This window comes from Elephas maximus, chromosome 1 (genome assembly GCF_024166365.1).
Source record: "Elephas maximus indicus isolate mEleMax1 chromosome 1, mEleMax1 primary haplotype, whole genome shotgun sequence".
NCBI lineage: Eukaryota > Metazoa > Chordata > Mammalia > Proboscidea > Elephantidae > Elephas > Elephas maximus.
The window spans coordinates 96,352,466-96,372,262 of record NC_064819.1 but is presented as its reverse complement, the minus strand read 5'-3'; the positions used below and the strand labels follow the sequence as shown (position 1 = coordinate 96,372,262).

The following is a 19,797-nucleotide window of genomic DNA, read 5'->3' as shown; positions in this document are numbered from 1 at the left end:
AGCCCTGTGAGGCCAGGAACAAGCCCTCATGGCTGTGGTGCACGCAGATCCCCCTCCTGCTACAGCTACAGGACCAGCTGCCACACTTCCTGGTCTCAGAGGCACTCTCCTCTGTAGTCACAGGAATCTTGGGAGTGGACTGGAGATAGCCTGTTCCTCACTGACAGAAAGGAAAAATGAGGAGCAGAGGAGGGAGGGACCAGCCTGGGTCCCAGGTAGTAAAACCAAAGTTTCTGCTCTGCTCACTACCCAGCAGCCCCCACCCTGTGGGCTCTGAGATTGAGATGCTCCTGTCCCTGAAATGGGGTGGCCACAGCCCAGAAGCTGAGGTGGCTTGAGTGACCACTTTATTCTCAAAAGAAGTCAAGGATCCTGAGCTGCCAGCAGGGGCCCAGCCTACCTCAATCCTGTGTTATGCCTTCCTGTGCCCAGATAGGCCCAGGAGGCAAGCCTGACCCAGGGGGCAATGGTACAGGATAGGCAGAAGCTCTGTACTGGGGGGATCGGGGCCTGGGATTCCCTCTCCAACCTAGGCCTGATCAGAAGGAGAGGTGTTCTCTCCATGGGGCCCATAAACAGGGGGTGGGGCCAGAGTGAGTGCTATGTCCATGTGGGCTGGGGCAGGGGCCAGGTGTACCCACGGAGCCCACAGGCCACCCTTCAACCCCCCCCATTAATGGTCTGACTGAGACTGGAAGGACCCCGGAGGTCGTGGTCCCCAGGCCTTCTGTTAGCCCAAGACAGGAACCATTCCCAAAGCCAACTCTTTGGGGTTGGACTAGACTGTGGGATAGAAGATGATACTGGTGAGGAATGAACTTCTTGGATCAAGTAGACACATTAGACTATGTGGGCATCTCCTGGCTGGAGGGGAGATGAGAGGGCAGAGGGGGCCAAAGCTGCCCGAATACACACAAGGAGAGAGAGTGGAGGGAAGGAGTGTGCTGTCTCATTAGGGGGAGAGCAATTAGGAATATATTTAAAAAAGCAAGGTGTATATAAATTTTTGTATGAGAGACTGACTTGATTTATAAACTTTCACTTAAAACACAATAAAAATTAACACCCCCCCGCCCACACACACAACAGCCTGCACTCTTGGAGGAAATGGTTAGTAGGACAATTAGGGCACAGGTGAGTCATCTGGTCACAAGGCCACCTCCCAGCTGACTCAGGGGGACAGTCCAGATGGGTCTTTCCACCAGCCCCTAGCTCAGAACCTGAGTCAAGGACTCCATTGACTCTGGCCAAGAAGCCCAGGAGAAAGCCCTCAGCCCCATTTAAGAGATGATAGCCTCTCTGAGCCCTCCCCCTTCTGATTGCCACCCTCCAGCCGGATTGAGGGGTGGAGGGGACTTCCAGCTTCACTGGGCTGGGCTGGGCTGGGGCCAGGTGTGTACAGCTCCCCACCTCAACCCAAGCATGTGGCTATGGGCTCATCTCTCCAGCAAACATTTGTTGCTATCAATCCTAGTAATTATTAAGAATGGCAGCCATGTTCTGACATTGAACTTCAGCTCTGCAGCAGTCCTCAGATTGGACACAGTAATGAAGGACGTGGTAGGGGTCAGTGGGGAACGTCAGACAAGCTACCATAAACAGGAGTGCTGCTCTCTTTCATATATATGCTTAGAAGCTTGGCCTGCACCCAGGCAGAGGGGAGGAATTGGCCATCCTCCAAAGCAACAGGTTTACAGGGAGGTCAGCAGAGCCTCCTGACAAACAGTGCCCCCTGGTGTCTAAACCAGGACTACCCCCCCCAACCATGGGGTTGCAAAGGATGGTTGCTCCAGCCTGGGACCCGCCCCTCCTGCATCAACCCCAGGGACCTGTCGTCTGTTCTCCCAGCCCAGGCCTCCTGAGTCAGGGGCCCTAAATAGCTGAGGCGGTCCCCAGGGTCCCAGGGCCGCTGCTTTCCTGGCTTTGTCCCTTAGCTAGCTGGGCAGGAACTTCCTGCCAGAGAATTCCCGGATCCTCCTGGTGAGGCCACAAACATGGCCTGGGAACTTGGGGAACTCGAGGAGGGAGGGATGTCAGGGAAGCTCCTCCCAGCAAGCGCAGGACTGTGGGCAGCAGGGCCTCCCTGGCAATCTGGAGGTGGGCTGTCTCCCACTCCCATGTTGGGCCCACCCTACCTCCCGTCCTCCTGGCTCCAGGGCCCTGCTGCAGAGATCCCACCAGAGACCAGGGCTCTGCAGCCACACCCTGGCAGCCCCCAGGGTACAGACTGGGGATTAGACTGAGATCCTGGACAGACTGGGCTTGGATGAAGCTGAGGATGAAGTGGTGGGGTCCAAAGACAGACAGAAGAGCCACCAAAAGCAAACTGGGTTTTTATTACCAACACTGCAGGCCTGGATCCAATGGTGGGGCAGTGCTGGGCCAGCCCACCCTGCAGACACAAGGACACTGGTCATTCCAGGACCGCTTGGCCCTAGGGGCTCCTTGGATATGCCCTAAGAAGAGGGGGACACATCCCAGGCAGGGCAGACTCAGGGCCAGTGCCCGCTTCACTCTGGAGGCCAGTTCCCCATCTCGTCCATCTCCTCGAGCAGCAGGTGCTGGGGGCAGAAGGGGTGAAGGAAGATGCCTCAGCTTTTTCGGGCTCCCTCCCGGCCCTGCTCTGCACCCCATAACCTTCCCATCTACTCCCAAGTGACAAGTTCCCAGAACCACCTTTTCTAGACCTTCCCCACATCCCCACAGCTGACCCAGCTCCCTCCCCCACTACTTCATGGAGGGACCTTTCTCCCTCCAACTTACGGGAACTCCTTGGAAGTTCCAGGAGTCAGGTACCACAGCCAACCCCTCCCTTCCTTCACCGCTGTCCTGGACACCATGCCAAGGGGGCTTGGTGCCCTCCCCGCCAGTTTAGGGTGGTGCTTCAGCTGCCTCAGTGCCCCTCCCCCAGGTCCCCAGCATTCCCCAAAGGTGGGGAGGGACTTCCTTCCCCCTCAGCTTGATGTCCCTGAGGGCAGATACAGAGAGAGTGGGGGGAGGGGATGATGAGGCCAGGACCCTTGAAACACCCAAGCGAGAGAGGTATTCCTGAGGCAGCTCTGTCTCCAAAGTGAGGACTGGGCTGGGCCCTCACTTGCCACTACCCAGGGACTCCCTGAAAAAAAAAAAAAAGCCAAACCCATTGCTGTCAAATCGATTCCAGCTCATGGTGACCCCATGTGTTACAGAATAGAACTGCTCCATAGGGTTTCCTTGGCTGTAATCTTTTCGGAAGCTGGTCACCAGACCTTTCTTCCGCAGTGCCACTGAGTGGGTCTGAACCACAAATCTTGAGGTTAGCAGCTGATTGCAAATCACTTGGTACCACCCAAGGACCTTAGGAACTCCCTAGGCCCCCCAATACTGCACACGCTACCCCAGAGCTGTGACCACTGGGACTGGGTTAGGTTCCCACCGCCAGCAGGCAGGCTGGCTTAGAAAGTGGTTCTGGAGGAGCAGGGAGGGATGAGAGCAGACTGAAAGAATCAGAATCCTGAAAAGGGAACAGTGAGAAGGCCCTGTCAGAGCTATTGCTCTGTGCGGTTGTGGGTGAGGTGACGCAGCTTGTTCAGCACGGTAGAGGGGGCTCCTGTGAGACAGGCGTGAGGGCAGGGTTAGGACAACGAGTAGGATGCCTTTCTGTATCCATTACCCCCAAGGAGTGAGAGTAAGAAGATCGTAATCCCTGGCACCAGGAGTGTCCTTACAGCTATGGCTACATACTCTTCATCTCCCAGATCCTTGCAGGTGGAGTAACCAAGGCCTATATTCAAAGTCACAGAGCAAGTCAGGCGGAACAGGCACTCTGACCAAAGAACTTGGTCTCTGAACCCTATGCTCTTGCCTTTTCTCAGCTACATGGACCAAGAGGGGCAAATCCTGAATGAAAGACTGAACTGATGAATGAAATGGAACTGAGCTCAAAAAAGGCACAGACAGGTTTTCTAACAACAGAGCCATCAATGTGCACTCAGAGAAGCTTAATCTTTAAGCCCCAAGGCTGATGTCGGGGAGGGTGAGCAGGACGGCGGTCCTCAAACCCACCCAGTGCATCTATGTGTGTTTGTGGAACTGCGTGGGAGTGGGACAGAGAATGGAAAAACAGCAACATTATATGAATTACAGATGCACAGAAAAGCCCTACAGCCTGTCTGGAAAAATCCCCTCACTGTACAGATGAGGAAACTGAGGCCCAGAGAGGTGAAGGGACTTGTCCAAGCCCACACAGCAAGTGAGGCAAAGCTAAGACTTAAAAATGGACATCTGGGTCAGTGAGAGACAAAAAGATAGATGGAAAAGTGTGTGAGTGGGTGTGCCACACACACACACTCAAGTGCAGGGGACCAGGGTCCTAATCTCAGAAACACCATCACCAAGCAGAGGTTATATCTCCCCAAAGTGTAGACTGATGCCAGGGGCAAGGCCCTGTGAAGATGAGAGGCCTCCAACCCCACTATCTCTGGTGCCCGCAAGCAGAGAGCTGGAGGTCAGGATGGGCTAGACATACCTGGCCATCCACAACGCCCGCCTCCTCCAGGGTGATCTCTGGCTGGGCCAGCAGCTCCCGGCCCTCTTTGCTGCCCATCTTCCAGAGGCGGGACTCCCGTTGCACGGCCAGAAGCTTCTTCAACTCTGACTCCACGAAACCTGCGAGTCAAGTCGGAGAGGTGGGCGGGGAGGGGTGGAGGCAGGAGAAGAGGGGAGCAACCTGCTGGGGACCCAAGGAAGAGAAGGGGGTTCCTGTTCTCCAAATCTCATCCCACCCCTGTTCGATCTCTGGTCTGTAGCTCTTTCTTCTTCCATTACCTGGAACCAGCCAGATACCATCTCCCCACCACCCTGCCTTCCCCAGGAAGCTCACTTTCCGCAGATTCCCTCCTGCAAAGCCTGAAGACATGTAGGAGGGCAGACATCTGCCCCCCTCCCTCCAGCCACAAACTCAAAAGCATAGATCTAGAGCCCAAACTGCCTGGTTCAAGTCCCAGCTCTGCTACATACTAGCTGTGTGACTTTGGAGAAGTTATTTAAGCTCTCTGCTCCTTAGTTTCCTCACTGTGAAGTGGAGATAATGATAGGACCTACCTCATGAAGTTGCAATGTGGCATCATGTGAAAAGTACTTAGAATAGGGTCTGGCTCATAGTAACAGTTACGTAAGTGCCAACAATAATTTTATCGTATTATGTTATTACCACTAAACCAACTGCTCCCCATGTCTAGGCTGCTGCGGGGGCGGGGGGGGGGGGACACAGCAATGCATGATGGGAAAACCAGGAATGGAGGTGGCTTTCCAAAGTAGCTACAAGGCAATGGGCTACCCGATCTAGGCTGAGGAAAGGGTGGCGCTCCAAGAGCCTCAGCCTCAATCACAACCCCCATCACTGCCTCTCAGCCAGGAGGGAGGAGGCCCTTTCTCCTTCCGGCGAGACCCAGCCCAGCCACACCGAGGTAACACACGGATCGCCGGTCTGGGGCGATCATCTTAGGTCCTCTGATACCACCTGGTGGTCAGAACTGGTATTGCACTTCTGAGCCTCTGGCCAACGGGGGGCTCCCTGGGCCAAGGGGCAGGTTGGGAGGGGAGGAGGGGGCACCACACTTACCCACTGTATCCGTTGACCTAAAAGTCTTATGCAGTGGTGATTGGAGGGTGACAATGCCTGGGACACAGAGGTTAAATAAGCTGTCCTCTTCCTCCACTTCCTCTTCCTCCCCTTTATCCTTCTCTGGGGGCAAGCCGACCTTGAGAGGAAACTGGAAGGATGCCAGGTCTCTGAGTAAGTGAGGAGGGCCAGGGCCCACACTTGCAGCCTCCCTCCCCAGATTCAACAGGAAGTGGGAGGAAACAGCTCTCAAAGGGTTAAGAAAAGGGACTGCTGTCCCTGGGCCCAAGCCAGATTTGGGCATGGGGGAGGGGACCCATTGGGGCCTCACTCCCACCCCTACCACCCCAGGCTGGTCCCACAGACCTTGGCCATGGCTGATTTCTGGAGCTGCTTGTACAAGCTGAGGAGGTGGTTCCAGGGAGTCATCCCTGCCTTTGAGGAGGCCAGCTTGAGGTCTCCTGTGAAGGAACAGCAGTCACTGCCAGGCTGATGGCTGTAGGGGGTGGCCCAGGAGGGTAGGGATGTGGGAGGCCTGAGCTGGGAGTGGGGTTTCTTTGCTTTCTTTAGCAAACACCAATTATGTGTCAGGCACAATTCTAGGCACTTTACAAATAACATCTCATTTAATCTTTGCAATTACCCTGAGATAAAACCAAAACCAATTCGATTCCAACTCATAGCCACCCTATAGAACAGAGTAGAATTGCCCTATAGAGTTTCCAAGGAACACCTGGTAGATTCAAACTGCCAACCTTTCGGCACTACGCCACCAGGGTTTCTGCCCTCCGAGATAGGTACTATTATATGACCATTTTATAAATGAGGAGGCTGAGACAGAGAGGTTGAGAAACTTGCCATTATCACACAGTTTGGCAAGGTAGTTGGGATTCAAACCCAGGCAGTCTGGCTCCAGTGTCTCCTCAGACTGTGTCCTGTGTCCTGCCGGGCCCTACACCCCTGAGAAGTCCTAGAGGAAGAGGGCCACACTCACCGTCAAGCAGATACTCTTTCTCTTCCTCCCTGGTAAAGGTCTTGGCCCTCTGCAGGCATTCTTGCTCCACCTCCAGAGCCTGAGCAATCCTGATTCCAAACCACAGTCAGGTGGGGGAGGTGAGTAGGGCCCAGAAATATGGCAGGGGGTGCCCCAACCTCCCCCAAGGCTCTCTGACACACCCTACTCAGCCCCTTCCGTTCTCCCTCTCCCAGCAGCCCCCTGTTCTGCCCTCTGGGGTCTTTGTCATAGGGGGGGCTATCCCTTCCCAAAAGTCATGTAAGGAGGGTGTGGGGAGGTATGTCTCTGCTTCTTCACATGGGGTTGGGAAATAGGAGAGAGGGTGGGGAGGGAGGGCAGAGTTGAGTGGGCCTTGGAAAAGGAGGGTGGAGCAGGAGTGGGAGCCCCAACCACCCTGGCACATCAGCTCCTCAGAGCTGAGGGGACCTGGCCCCTCCCTCTTTCATTCATGGTGCCCCCATCCCCCTCACTTGTGGGGGAACCCTTGTCTTTGCCTCCTCCCCCACCCAAACCCCCCAATTCCAGGCTCTTCCCCTCACTTGATGCTTCCATACCTTGGCCCTACCTTTAATCCCTGGCTCCTTCCCCCACCACCTAACCGCCCAGCCCCCATACCCAGCCCCTGTTCAGCCCTTTACTCATCTAAGGACTACCGTTCCTGGACTCTGCTCAACTTAGGTCCCCTATCTCAGGCCCATATCCTTCCACCATCTTACATCCTAGGCCCTTTCCCCACCAGGGTTCCCCCATCGCCACCACCCACAGCCCCAGCCCCTTACCTGCCCGAGGCCCCTGTATCCCCAGAGGCCTGCCTTGCTGCCTCGTTCTTCTCTTCCTCCTCCTCCTTCTCAGACAGGCTGCCCAGCACCTCCTGACTTCCTCTGGGCAGGACCGACTTCACCTCTTTGCCCTGGGCCAGCACCTGCAGGATCTCCATGGGGGTGAGGGTCTGGGGCCACATATCCCCCACCCCCAGGCATGAGGGATCATGCAGTAGCAGGTGCAGGGAGCCCTTGGGAGTGGCTACCATGAGGGCATCAGGCAGCATGGAGGGTGGCTCGATCTTGCTCTCTTCTTGGCCCTGGCGATCCATCATGTGGACGGCATCCTGCTCTTGAGAGGGACACGTCCCACCTCTTGCTAGTCCCTTGTTAGAGCGCTTTGGGCTGCTCTTGCTCCTCATCAGGTTACGGAAAAAGCGGAACATGGAGGAGTGGCCCAAAATTCGGGGTCGGTGGGTTGGAGCTGGGGCCTCCATCCTGAAGGGGACCCTGACTCAGAGGGAGGAGCCCTAGTGGTCACCCCAGGACCAACTGCTTAAGAACAGGAGGAGTTTTCAAATGAAAACTTCCAGTTAGAAACTTCCAGGAGTTCTAGAAGGCAAAGGTCAGGTGGGGGGTGGGGTGGGGAGGGTGACTTTGGTAGGGCATGGGGTGGGTGGGAGAGTAGTTAGGGGCAGAGGGGACAGGCAGGTGATGAGACAGGGGGTCTGAGGAAGCTGGGGGGGATGAAGACTTGGGGGAGGGGATCTTGGTGAGAGCCCCAGGAGGCCTGGTGGGAGTGAACAGGAGAGGCTGGGAGGGACTAGGATCCCCAGAATGGGGCAGGGCACTGTCGAGGACTCTACCCATACCTCCACCCAGCCAGCTTTCTGGGCTTGCCCTGTCCCTGAGAACCATTTCCTGATGCCAGACAGTATGCGTCCTTCCTCTTCTCTGCCCCCTTAGCACCCAGCTCACGCATGCCCAGAGGGCAGCACAGACCTCACCATGTTTTCATCTCTGTTTACCTGCCTGTGATCGTCAGGGTTTTGTATCTAAGGTGCTGGCGCATCGGTTGAATCTCATTTATTATTATTATTCCCCGCGGCACCTACAGACCTGATTATAAACCCAGCTCAGTGACCTTGGGGGAGTACCATATACCAGCTGAGCCTCAGTTTGTTCATCTTTAAAATGGGCAGAGTTCACTGACCGTACCCGAAAGGGATGTTGAGAAGATGTGATGAGACAATGAGGTTGCTAAAGTGCATGGCACACGGGTGGGTGCTTAAGAAACTTCGCCATCCTGGCTTTTTTATTGGTGTTGATTGATGGAAGGGGTAAAAGACCAAGACAAAGCCAGGGAGTCAGGGGTAGACAAAGCAGTGGGAGAGGGGAGCCGCTCCATCCTGGCTGGATCTGGGGCGGGGCGGGAGCTGCCCTTGGCCTGGGAGCCAGGCTGAGAACGGGTGTCGCATCCGGCGGCCACAGAGGAACTTCCTCTAGAGGGAGCTGATTGGAGCAAGCGCGGCCCCGCACCTCTATGATCTGCAGCTCTGCGCGGGTCCTTCGGCCACGGGACAAGCTGAGGCGGCATCCAGACGCCGGGAATGCACTGACTTCCATTCCTGGAAGCCGGGCCTGGGCAGGCATCCTGCCCCAGAGAGCAGCCGCTGGCCCCTTGGGATCCCAGGCCTCGTCCCTGCTGAGCCATCCCCAGTCTAGGCCAGGCTCCGCGCAGGTAAGCTGGGGAGGTACTGCCCCTCCAACGCCCTCATCGCAGCCCCAGCCCCAGCCCCAGCCCCAGCCCCAGCCCCAGCCCCAGCCCCAGGGTGAGGCAGGGAGCTTTTGAGGAGGTGGATGGGGAAGGGGAGGCCTTCAGGGCTTGCCTCCACGGCTCCACCAAACTCCGCTGAGAGTTTGGCTGTGCTGGGGCTCCGTGCTGCTGACCCTTAGATGGCTTCCCGTCTTGCTGTGGCCCTGGGGTGCTGGAAAACCGGATGCCAGAGAACTGGGACCCTTAGCAGTCTGGAGGGTGGGGGTGGAGGTCAGAGCCAAGGTCAAGAGCCGGAGAGAACTTTCAGGGCGGTTCCTGCCATCCAGGAGCCCTAGACCGGGTCTGAGGCCTGATCAGGCATCTCCACTGGGGAACACTCGGCCAGAGTCAGTAGCAGCAAGCCCAGGAGGTGGGGGTAGAGTGGACTCCCCTTACCAGGAAGTTGGGCCACTTGGAATGGGGGACGGGGGTAGGCCCAGGTTGATGCAGACTGCTGACCCTGAGGACCCGCCTGCTCCTGGTAGTGAACCCCTGGGGTGGTGATAGAGGGGGTTGGAGGTGCAGTCAGCATCCTCCTGTCCTGTGGTCTTGGGATGCCAGGTTTCAGGGACCAGAGGGGAGGGAAGCCATCTTATCCAGTAAGAAGCTGCCCGGATGGGGTTGTGCCAGGCAAAGGCCTGCTTTAAGGAGGCCTGGTGCCCCCGGGCATAGGAGAGGGGGGTCTGCCTTAGGTGTGTCCCTGAGAAAGTGGAGGGGTGGAGAACTGAGTGCACAGGTGATCAACCTTTGCCCATTCCCTTCTTGGAGGGCTCCTGGGAAAAGATGGCCCCAGGCCTGAGAGGGAGGAAGGTGAAGGTACGGAGGCCCTCCCTGAGGAGGGGGCTGCTGTGCTTGGCTCTGGGTGGAGCAGCCCTCCTCAGGGCCAGGAGGATGGGTCATTCTCACCAGGGTGATGGAGGCATCTTCAGGGAAAATGGGGTCCTGGAAGGGGGTGCAAACTGAAAGTGAAAGCTCAGTCCAGGAAATGCTCTTTCTTCACAAACAGGCTTCACAGAGCAGATCGCTAGAGCAGCCCTGTGACCAGGACTGGGCAAAGGGGAAATTGGGGCAGGAGGGCAGCTGTGTGGTGTGGGTGCGTGGTGTGAGGCAGGGTGGGGGCTGTGAGGAACGCCCTGCTTCTTCAGCTCACTCCAAGGCAGGAGTTGGGAGGGTACAGGCAGGAGGTAAAGGGAAAATGGACACCCTCTCAGGTCCACAGACTGGAAAATAAATCTCCAATGAGTGTTGAGTTTATGAACTCACAGAGATTCAGAGAACCAACCTGAGTTTCCTTGACTAGCTATGTGGCACTAACCACCCCATGCTTCACTTCTCCCACCTGTGAAATGGGTACAATGATACTTACCTCACTGGGTTAATGTGAGTTTTCAACGCCCAATACCAGGCAAGTGCTCATAAGTGGTAGGAGTATATAGTAGGCACTCAGGAAATGTTTGGGGCTAGATAGCCTGAGTTGGAAAACAGGTGTGTTCTGACTGGCCAGGGGGAAGTAGGGCCTCCGAGAAGAACTTCATGGGTCATTGGCTAGAGGTGGCAAGCTTGTGGTAAGCGTTGCTGGGTAGGGTACAGGAGGTCCCAGGAGCAGCTGGAAGAACTAGTCTCACTTGAGGTGAAATGGGACTGAGCTCCACGAGGCCGCTGCAGCAGCCACACCCTCCCCAGAGGCCCTGGGTGCCCATTGAGGACACCAGGGTGCAGAGAGCTGGGCGTGAATCTTGACCACACACTCGGCATGTCTTTGGCTGCCTCACCTCTCTCACCGCACCATCTATTCAGGGTTACCAGTTAAAATGCTTGATAAATTCTGCTTTTGCCCAGCAGACTCCACAGGGACCCTCGGTGGTGGGATAAGAAGTGGCTAGAGCAAGGGCTGGGGGGTTGTTCCAGGAGTGGGGGAGCCCTCCCTGCTGTGTGGCCTGGGAACCTCTCTGGAATCCGCAGTTAGTACTCCTTGCTCATCCCTATCTCTGCTTTTTCTCACCCGTCCCCACAGGCTGACGCTGTCCTCCACTAGAACCTGAAAAATGGCATCTGGGCAAGGCCCGGGTCCTCCCGGGCAGGACTGTGGAGACTCTACTCCACCCTCCACTTCTGGTAATGATCTTCCTGCCCCCTCCATCACTCATCACATAACCACAGGGCTGTCTGTGTGCATGGAGAGAGTGGAAGTGGACAGGGCCAGGACTTGTGGGCAGGCTCTCCAGCCTCAGTTTCCCCACCTTGGAGAAAGGCCAAAAGTATCTCCCTGCCCAATGCAGGTGGCCTGTTGAGCTCAGAAGCTGGAGCTGCAGTCAAGTTTAAGCCCTGGGAAGGGGAGGAGTCTTGGCGGGGGAGGCTCCAGAGGCTGAGAGAGGCCAGGGAGTGAATGGGAAGATGGGCACTGCGCCATCCTGGGGCAGAGGGGTGGAATCAGGGGCTGAGGAAGGAGGAAAGAATGAGGCGTGGATGTTGTATCCTTGTAGGAGGAGAAAGAAGGAAGTAAATTGGCTTATCATCGAGTCAGGTCAGCTAAACAGGGAGAGCAATTGTGGTGACTTTGGGGGAAGAAGTAAGATGGGTGCCCTCCCTCCCTCTTCCAAGGGGGTGGTCAGGGAAGCCTGGAGCTCAGGGTCTACCACACAAGTCTAGGTCCCAGCTCTGTCCCTATTTCCCTATTTGACTTTTCTAGGCCCAAAGCCACAGTTTCAAATGTGTTTCTCATGTTTCTGGAGCCACAGGTATGGGTACCTTATATACACCAAAATACTCGGGAGCCCAAGTGCCTGTGATTATAGCCTGGCTCCCCTGCTTGTTCTAGCTGTGTAATCTTGTACAAGTTACTTACATGCCCCGTGTCTCAGTTTCCCCATCTGTAAAGTGGGGATCACCTACTTCAAAGGGCTGTTATGAGGGTTAAATGAAAAGTGTCTGTCTGGACAGTACCCAGCAGAGTAAGCATTAGAGGGTTTTTTTTTTGTATGTTTAAAAACACATTGTCATTGAGTTGATTCTGACTCATAGTGACCCTATAGGACAGAGTAGAAACTGCGCCATAGGGTTTCCAAGGAGCGGCGGGTGTATTTGAACTGCCGGCCTTTTGGTTAGCAGCCAAGCTCTTAACCACCACACTTCCCACTAAATGTTTACTAGATGTTAACTAAGGGGTGAGAGCCCTGGTGGAGCCAGTGGCTAAGAGCTCCTCTGCTAACCAAAAAGTCAGCAGTTCAAATCTACCATCTGCTCCTTGGAAATCCTATGGGGCAGTTCTACTCTGACCTATAGGGTCACTATGAGTCAGAATAGGCTTGACGGTAATGGTTTTTTTTATTAACTAAGGGGTGGGAGTAGGGACATTTCTGTTCCCAGGAGAGGACCACTAGCCTTGAAGAACCCACAAAGGGTGGGGTACTGGGATTGGCTCTCCCTCCCTGACTGTCAGCTTTGATCCTCAGAGGTGCAGGTAGCCAGGGACGCGGAGGATGTTTTCCGCAGTTACGTCTTTTACCGCCATCAGCAGGAGCAGGAGGCCGAAGGGGCGGCCACACCCGCTGACCCGGAGATGGTCTCCTTGCCCCTGGAGCCTAACAGGTGAGCAGTGACCCCGGGGCCCACAGGGACATCAGGGAGGAGGGGCCCACCCGGGGTCAATGGGTAAGTTCTGGACTTGGGGAGGCCTAGGGAGACTTGTCCTTCTCCCATTGTTGCTCTTTTTTCATTTCGGGTTCCCACACCCATCTGGGACCTTGCGCCATTTTATTTTAGCCCACACCTGCTCATTGCCCCTGAGCCCAGCTTTCATGTGCTGAGAACTCTGTCAGGGACCTCCAAGGAGGGGTGCACAGGGCCAGGGTGTCTTGAGCAGAACCGCTTTGCTGTGAGGCCAGCCCTACTGTGTGCTGTGTGCCCATTTGTCTGTTCACCCACCTGCCTCCCGTCCCTCCAGTGTCATGGGGCAGGTGGGTCGGCAGCTTGCCATCATCGGGGATGATATCAACCGGCGCTACGATGTGGAGTTCCAGACCATGTTGCAGCACCTGCAGCCAACACCACAGAACGCTTCCCAGTACTTCATCAAGATTGCCTCGAGGTAGCGCGGCCCCCTCTCCATGCATTCCAGCCACTGCCTCCCTGCTGTCCTGTCACTACACGCTGTGTCCCTACCCATGTGATGGGTTCCTCTAACAGTGTCAGCAGACCCGTCTCCGGTCCTGGATCTGCTGTTAACTCACTACTGGCCTTGGCTACCTGTCTTGCTCTCTCTGGGCCTCAGACTCCTCATCTTTTGAGCTCTGACACTGAGGACTTGACTGGTTAGACCAAGAACTTTAGAGAGGCCATGAGTGGGGATGTTCCCACAGCTCCCCAGCCTAGCTGTAAGACAGCCCTCCTTCCAGTCTGGAACCATGTTCCACACAGAAGATGGTAAGGTTGCTAACCTCTACCAGGCCCTAAGAATGGCTTCCATTTAGTATAATATGACATCTATGAGGCAATCTGGTGTAGTGGTTAGAGAGCCCAAAGCTAGGTTCAGATTCCAGCTTTGCCGCTTACTGGTTTTGTGAAACTTCCTAGCCCTCAGTCTTCTCATCTGTAAAATGAGGAAATTATGCTTATAGCACCGTCCACAGTTAGGAATCGCTAGCTATTGTTACCATCTGAGTGAGGGAGGTTCATGTCAATGCAGGTTTGAAGCTGAGGGTGAAGCTAGGAGTAAGTGATAGATTTAGAGTTGGTGCTAATGTCCTGCCCCTGTCCTTGGAGGCCCACTCCCACCCCCACCACTGTGTTTCTGGGACCTGTCCTAACCTCCTCTTCTGTCTTCTCTCTCGGCTGTCCCTCGGGCTGCCAGGCCAGCAGCAACACCCACAGGTAATCTCCCTGCTGCCTCCATCTGCTCATTCTGCCCTCTGCCATCTCCATGCCACTTTGCACCTGTAGACTTCAGGGCCACACCCTGGTGGCAGCATCCAGCTCAGCTGCCCTCTGAGCTTTCTCCTTTCACAGAGAACCAAGCTTTTTCCAAATCAAGGCCAGGCTGGGGCAGCCTCTGTGGCCTGGATTCACAGCTAAGCCATTTTGCTTTCCAGTTGGGAGAGGGGTGGGAGGTACAGGGGGTTGAAGAGGGACAACAGCCTGCTGCCTCCTGGGAGTCCTCAACAGACAATATGGGATGCTTTTTTACCTACAGCCTGTTTGAGAGCGGCATCAACTGGGGCCGCGTGGTGGCTCTCCTAGGCTTTGGCTATCGCCTGGCCTTGCACGTCTACCAGCATGGCCTGACTGGCTTCCTGGGCCACGTGACCAGCTTCGTGGCAGATTTCATGCTGAAGCACTGCATCGCCCGGTGGATTGCACAGAGGGGCGGCTGGGTGAGTGCCTGAGGGCTGGCCACATGTGCTGCAGGAGCTGCCCCTCCCAGACCTGCTCTGTCCCCAGGGCGGGGGCGGGGGGTTGTATGCTCTGCCAACCCCTCTAACCCCTCTGTCACCACCCTGTCTCTCCTGGCAGGTTGCAGCCCTGGACTTAGGCAATGGTCCCATCTGGAATGTGCTGATAGCTCTGGCTGTGGTTCTGTTGGGCCAGTATGTGGTACGAAGATTCTGGGATCCCAGATGAGACTCTTGCATGAATGTCAAGCCTTCCTCCCCTCCCCTCCCCTCCCCTCCCCTCCCCTCCCCTCCCCTCCCCTCCCCTCCCCTCCCCTCCCCTCCCCTCCCCTCCCCTCCCCTCCCCTCCCCTTCACTTCCCTCCCCTGCAGGGGTCACCTTTGTTATTGTCAGGAAAAAGGGGCAGGGATACAGAAGCTTTAGCAAGTGGGTACTCCAGCTCTGGGGGACCCCTGCCCAGGGGTCAGTTAGACTGCAGGGATGCCCCAACATTGCATGGTGCTAATGGGCCCCCCTCTCTGGGCCCCATCCTATCAGAGAGGGGCTGCAGCCTCCCCCTTCCGCCCTGTCTGCTGGGCCCCGGGGAGATTGATCACCTGGAGAGACAAGATGCTGAAAGCAGTTCTCCCCAGGGCATTTTTTTAATGGTTTTAGCTTTTTATAATACCCTTGGGAGATCCCAACCCGAGTCCTACCACTCTGTCCTAGGCATTTGGGAGGTGGGAATCAGTAGGCCTCCCTTGTGGTCCCCAGGATTCAGCTTATTCTAGAAGGTCAGAGCTTGAGAGCTGGGATAGAGCCCAGCCCTGGCCCTCCCTGCTTCACAGACCTAAGCCTGTGGTCCTGCTCAGCTTTCCCACCCTCCACCCCATATTCCCTTTTTGACTGGACTCTCAGGGATTCTGGGCCTGGGGTAGAGTGAGGTAGGGGAATGGCGCAGAGAAGAGCTGCCTGACTTATCCATCAGGACCCTCCAGCCCTACCTCCTGAGGGTTCTCTTTTCCACCTTATAAACACTGGCTCCCAGCCCATTCACTACAGATGAAGGACTATGCCCCTCCCATCCTTCCATGTGAGGAAGACAGGGGCCTTGGGCAAGTGAAGTATGGGCCTCCTTGCCCAGACTACAGGGTTCAGGACTGTGGTTTGTTATTGTCAGGAAAAAGGGGCAGGGAGCTCATTTTGAGATTTCTAAGTGGGAGAAGGGCTAGTAACACCACTAGGAATCCCAGAGTTGACCCCTTTCCCCTCTGTCATGGCATGGGCACAGTGTAATCTGAGGGTGGGCATGGGGAAACTGTGAATACTTGAACTCTACCCTCTCCCTCACCCCTCTCACCCCCCACCTCCCAGCTCCTCACCTGCCTCAGACCCACCGGGGGGGATGAGTGCCTTGTCTATCCTGACGGCCTAGGGGTTGGAGGTAGCGGAGGAGAAATTCTTGGTTAAGCCAAATACATGGGGGGCAGATGGACCCCCCCACCGCCCCACATCCTCAGAGTGTGTTTGAAAATAAACTGTGCAATCCCCTGGTTGGTCATTGTTGTATCCTCTGGAGTGGGGGAACCTAGGCACGCCTGGGATTTACCAGGGGTATTACTGAATCAGATCTCCAATCAGGCCTTCAGAATCCCCAACAGGGCTGGGTATGGTGCTCCAGTGCCCCCAGCCCCCTGGAAGGCTTTGGTCCTTCCCTACCCCCTCTCTAACCCATTTTCCGCCCCCCACCACCCCCAACACACCTATCTCCTTGGGTTTCAGTTTCCTACCCCCTTAGGAAGTCAGGGGTTCCAGGCTCTGGGCCCTGGCTTCAGATCTGTTGAAGCAGCTGCACGTGCCTGGGGATCCCACATACCACCTTAGACCAGGCCCGAATTCCTCTCCCTCCCTGGGGCCACCACCCACACTGGCCCTGAACACCCTTGTCCCCCACGCCTGGCTCTTCCTGGGACACAGTGTTTCAGCTCCCCCTTCATAATGTCCCCCACAGCCAGCACACACACGGGGCTTTTCATTCTAGGGGTTTTATGCTGCATGGGAGTCCCTGTGGGGACGCAGCCAGGGGTGATAAAAAATAACAAGCATGGGGGCGTTTAAATGTTCCAAAATCTGCAGTCTTTCCAGTCTTGGGCACCCTGGTCTGCTCTTCTGACTGCCTTCCAAAATGGTCCCATGCAAGTTCAAGAGGACTCATGAGCTTCACTTTCATGCCCCAGGGTACTGGCCTCTCAAACCCCTTGCAACTCCAACAAGGTTGTCAAAAAGTACAGGCAGGGATGCAATCATGGGGGAAGACAGCCCTTGGAAAAGACAGAGCTGCAGGCAGTGGTGGCTAGAAAGGTGGTTGCTCTAAGACACTCTGCAAGCTCCTGCAGGAAACTCTTCTGGACATTTACTGAACACACTATGTGCCAGGCTTCATGGTAAGAATTTATCATTGGTGCCTAATCAGTAAGTATAATAGCTGATGACCTTGGGTGACCTTTGAGGCCTTAAACTTCCACTTTACAGACAAGGAAACTGAGGCACCTTCCCAGAGTAACCCGGGGAGCTGTAGCTAGAGGTTTTAGGTGGAGGTCAGAGTGGCGGGAATGAGGACAGATGGTCTTTGGTGCACAGGCCCGCAAAAGGGTTAGGAGATGGGGTGGGGGTGCAGGGTCGCCTCTCCACCCGCGCATGCAGCGGCCTCGTCACAGCACCAACCGGTTGAAGACAGCTGAAGCTGCGTGGGTGCCCGAGTCTAAGATGCCCGGAGCAGCATCGGCTACGCACGCGTGCCCTTTCGTGGGCGGAGCCGCGGGGCGCTCCTCCTCCCTCACGCTCCACCTGGGTTTTGAAGGTGAGAACAGCGTGAGGCTTCGAGGGAATGGCAGATTATAACTGAAAGAAAGGCGGGTGGGCTGTGGCGGGAGCTAAGAAAGGCTTGAGGAGCCCCAGGGGTTTTGGCTTGTATCTAGCCTGTGCCCACCCCCACCACCACCCCGCCATTTCACTCACTATTCTGCCAGAATGAAGTTTTCTGAAACCTCAGTCTGAGGAGGATTCAGGAGTTGCGGAAACCCGAGAGTGAGAAGTTTGGAGGGACAGAATAAGGCAGGGGCTGTGGGGATAAAAAGTAGCAGACAGGTTCTGGAGGTATTAAGGAAGTTAAAAGGACATGTTCGTACTCCTCAAAATTTGTGGTCTTTCTGAAATTGTTGGCTTCATTTCCACGGAATAAATCTGAATTCCTCACAGTGTGTGATGCCACTGAGCTCGGGCAGTCCGGTTATGGGGTCAAGGGAAATGAGCAGCATTCAACTGTCATCCGTCATTTATTTCTGTAGTTTCAGTATGAATCCCCGCCCTTCCTTGTACAAATCGGCCTCGCGTTCTCCCCACCCCTACCTCGCGGTATCACAGCCATTTATTTGCTGTTTTGCCTCATCTGAAAAAAAATATATTTTAGGTCATTGGGCATCCATCCAAACTCTTTAATTGGAAAAAAAAAAAATCCTTCATTTGCCCGACCACCCAAAAGTCTCAACAAATTTTTCTGACAGCCATCTGAATAGCATTAAAGTAAACTAAAATTAATTCATTAGTTAATTAAGTGAAACCACTATATTCTGCTCCAGTTGGACACACCTCAGATATATAGGCCACCGATCCAAGACTTGTAAAATATGGATTTAGTTCAATGTAAGCAGAACAGATATTCCTAATCCCCTATCTGTGTGTGAATGGAGTTACCAATAATTGCTGGAGGTGTTCAAAGGTCAGGGACCAGAAAAATCAGCAAAACCCAGCTTCTCCTAGGGTGTGTTCACCAATTATCAGACATGTTAAAGGTGAACCCCAGCCTACTGGGAAATAAAAGTAAGACCAGGTGGGGGAAGGGAGAGGTTATTCAGCCCACCAGATGTTAAAAAAAAAATAAAATGCATGGAGTCAATTTCAACTCATGGCACCCGTGTGTGTTACAGAGTAGAACAGCTCCATAGGGTTTTCTTGGCTGTAATCTTTCTTCTGATGAGCAGCTGGATGGGTTCAGACTGCCAACCTTTAAATTGGCGGCTGATGGTAAACTGCTTGGGCCACCCAGGCTTCCCAGAACATGATGTTGTGTGCCCTGGAGTAGAATCCAACTCATAGCGACAGCATAAGTAGTAGTTAATTGTATCATTCACTCTAATATAATTTTGTTTCTTTGCATAGATAAGTAACATAAATTAATAAATATATTACTTTTATTCAAATCTAAGTTTACATTTATGCCTGTTGCCTGCGAGTCGATTCTGACTCCTAGCGGCAAACCTATAAGACAGAGTAGAGCTGCCCCATAGGATTTCCAAGAAGCAGCTGGTGGATTTGAACTGGTGACATTTAGAAGGGTAAATATCAGTTGTAGGGGCATATCAATAAGATGATTGTAGAACTGAGGCAACATGAACAAAAATTATTTCATTTTACCACCTTGTGAAAGAATATAGAAATGATTAAACAAAAACAAATCCATAATGCAATTCTTTTTTGTACAGACCTGGGAAAAGTTTTTGTAAGGCTGAGATATTCTGTTTTTTTTTTTTTTTTTTAGTGTGTCTATAATATTTAAACCCTGGTAGCATAGTGGTTAAGTGCTACAGCTGCTAACCAAAGGGTCAGCAGTTTGAATCCGCCAGACGCTCCTTGGAAACTCTATGGGGCAGTTCTACTCTGTCCTATAGGGTCGCTATGAGTCGGAATCGACTTGACGGCACTGGGTTTGGTTTGGGTTATAATATCTAAGGGAATTTGGAATATTAGAGAATCTGCAGATCAGTCTTGTGATTTCAAGTTGAATTATGTAATTTATTTTAGACTTGTGATTTGAAGCTTAAAGGTGTAGATAATTTGATTGTTTGTAAACAGTTTTGGAATCTTTAAAACAACTTGATTTGCCATATTTAAAGGTTTGAATTATTAGGTTTATGAGAGTTATTTACATGCTTAACAAGATTTTCTTCTTGTTTGACTTGTAAATCTACTCTATGAGGAATTTGAAGTGCTTGGAAAAAATCAAGTATATTAAATTTGTAAATGTAGTTTAAATATTTAAACGAATTTAATTAACTAAGTTTGTAAATGCATGAGTAATGTTCAAGCAAATTTAATATGTCAAGCCCATGGGCTAATTGAATATTAATCAAAGAACAAGTTATTGTTCTTACTTTTATACAAAAATTACTAGATTTCAA

At 53.9% G+C, this 19,797-nt stretch overlaps 2 protein-coding genes across 2 annotated transcripts; one reads left to right on the top strand and one right to left on the bottom strand.

Moving 5' to 3' along the window:
* Window positions 1-2,320: 2,320 nt before the first annotated feature.
* On the bottom strand, window positions 2,321-7,875 carry LOC126068193 (gametogenetin-binding protein 1-like). Its single transcript, XM_049870672.1, has 6 exons — window positions 7,397-7,875; window positions 6,597-6,685; window positions 5,969-6,063; window positions 5,603-5,753; window positions 4,508-4,647; window positions 2,321-2,561 (listed from the first exon to the last, which is right to left on the bottom strand). Exons 1-6 carry the CDS (start codon window positions 7,873-7,875, stop codon window positions 2,511-2,513), a joined length of 1,005 nt encoding a protein of 334 aa, XP_049726629.1. The 3' UTR covers window positions 2,321-2,510.
* A 991-nt stretch (window positions 7,876-8,866) lies between these two features.
* On the top strand, window positions 8,867-14,872 carry BAK1 (BCL2 antagonist/killer 1). The gene is made up of 6 exons (XM_049890294.1): window positions 8,867-9,119; window positions 11,209-11,309; window positions 12,647-12,782; window positions 13,138-13,281; window positions 14,383-14,563; window positions 14,703-14,872. The coding sequence occupies exons 2-6, from the start codon at window positions 11,240-11,242 to the stop codon at window positions 14,808-14,810; spliced, it is 639 nt and encodes a 212-aa protein (XP_049746251.1). The 5' UTR covers window positions 8,867-9,119; window positions 11,209-11,239; the 3' UTR covers window positions 14,811-14,872.
* The last annotated feature ends 4,925 nt before the right edge of the window (window positions 14,873-19,797 follow it).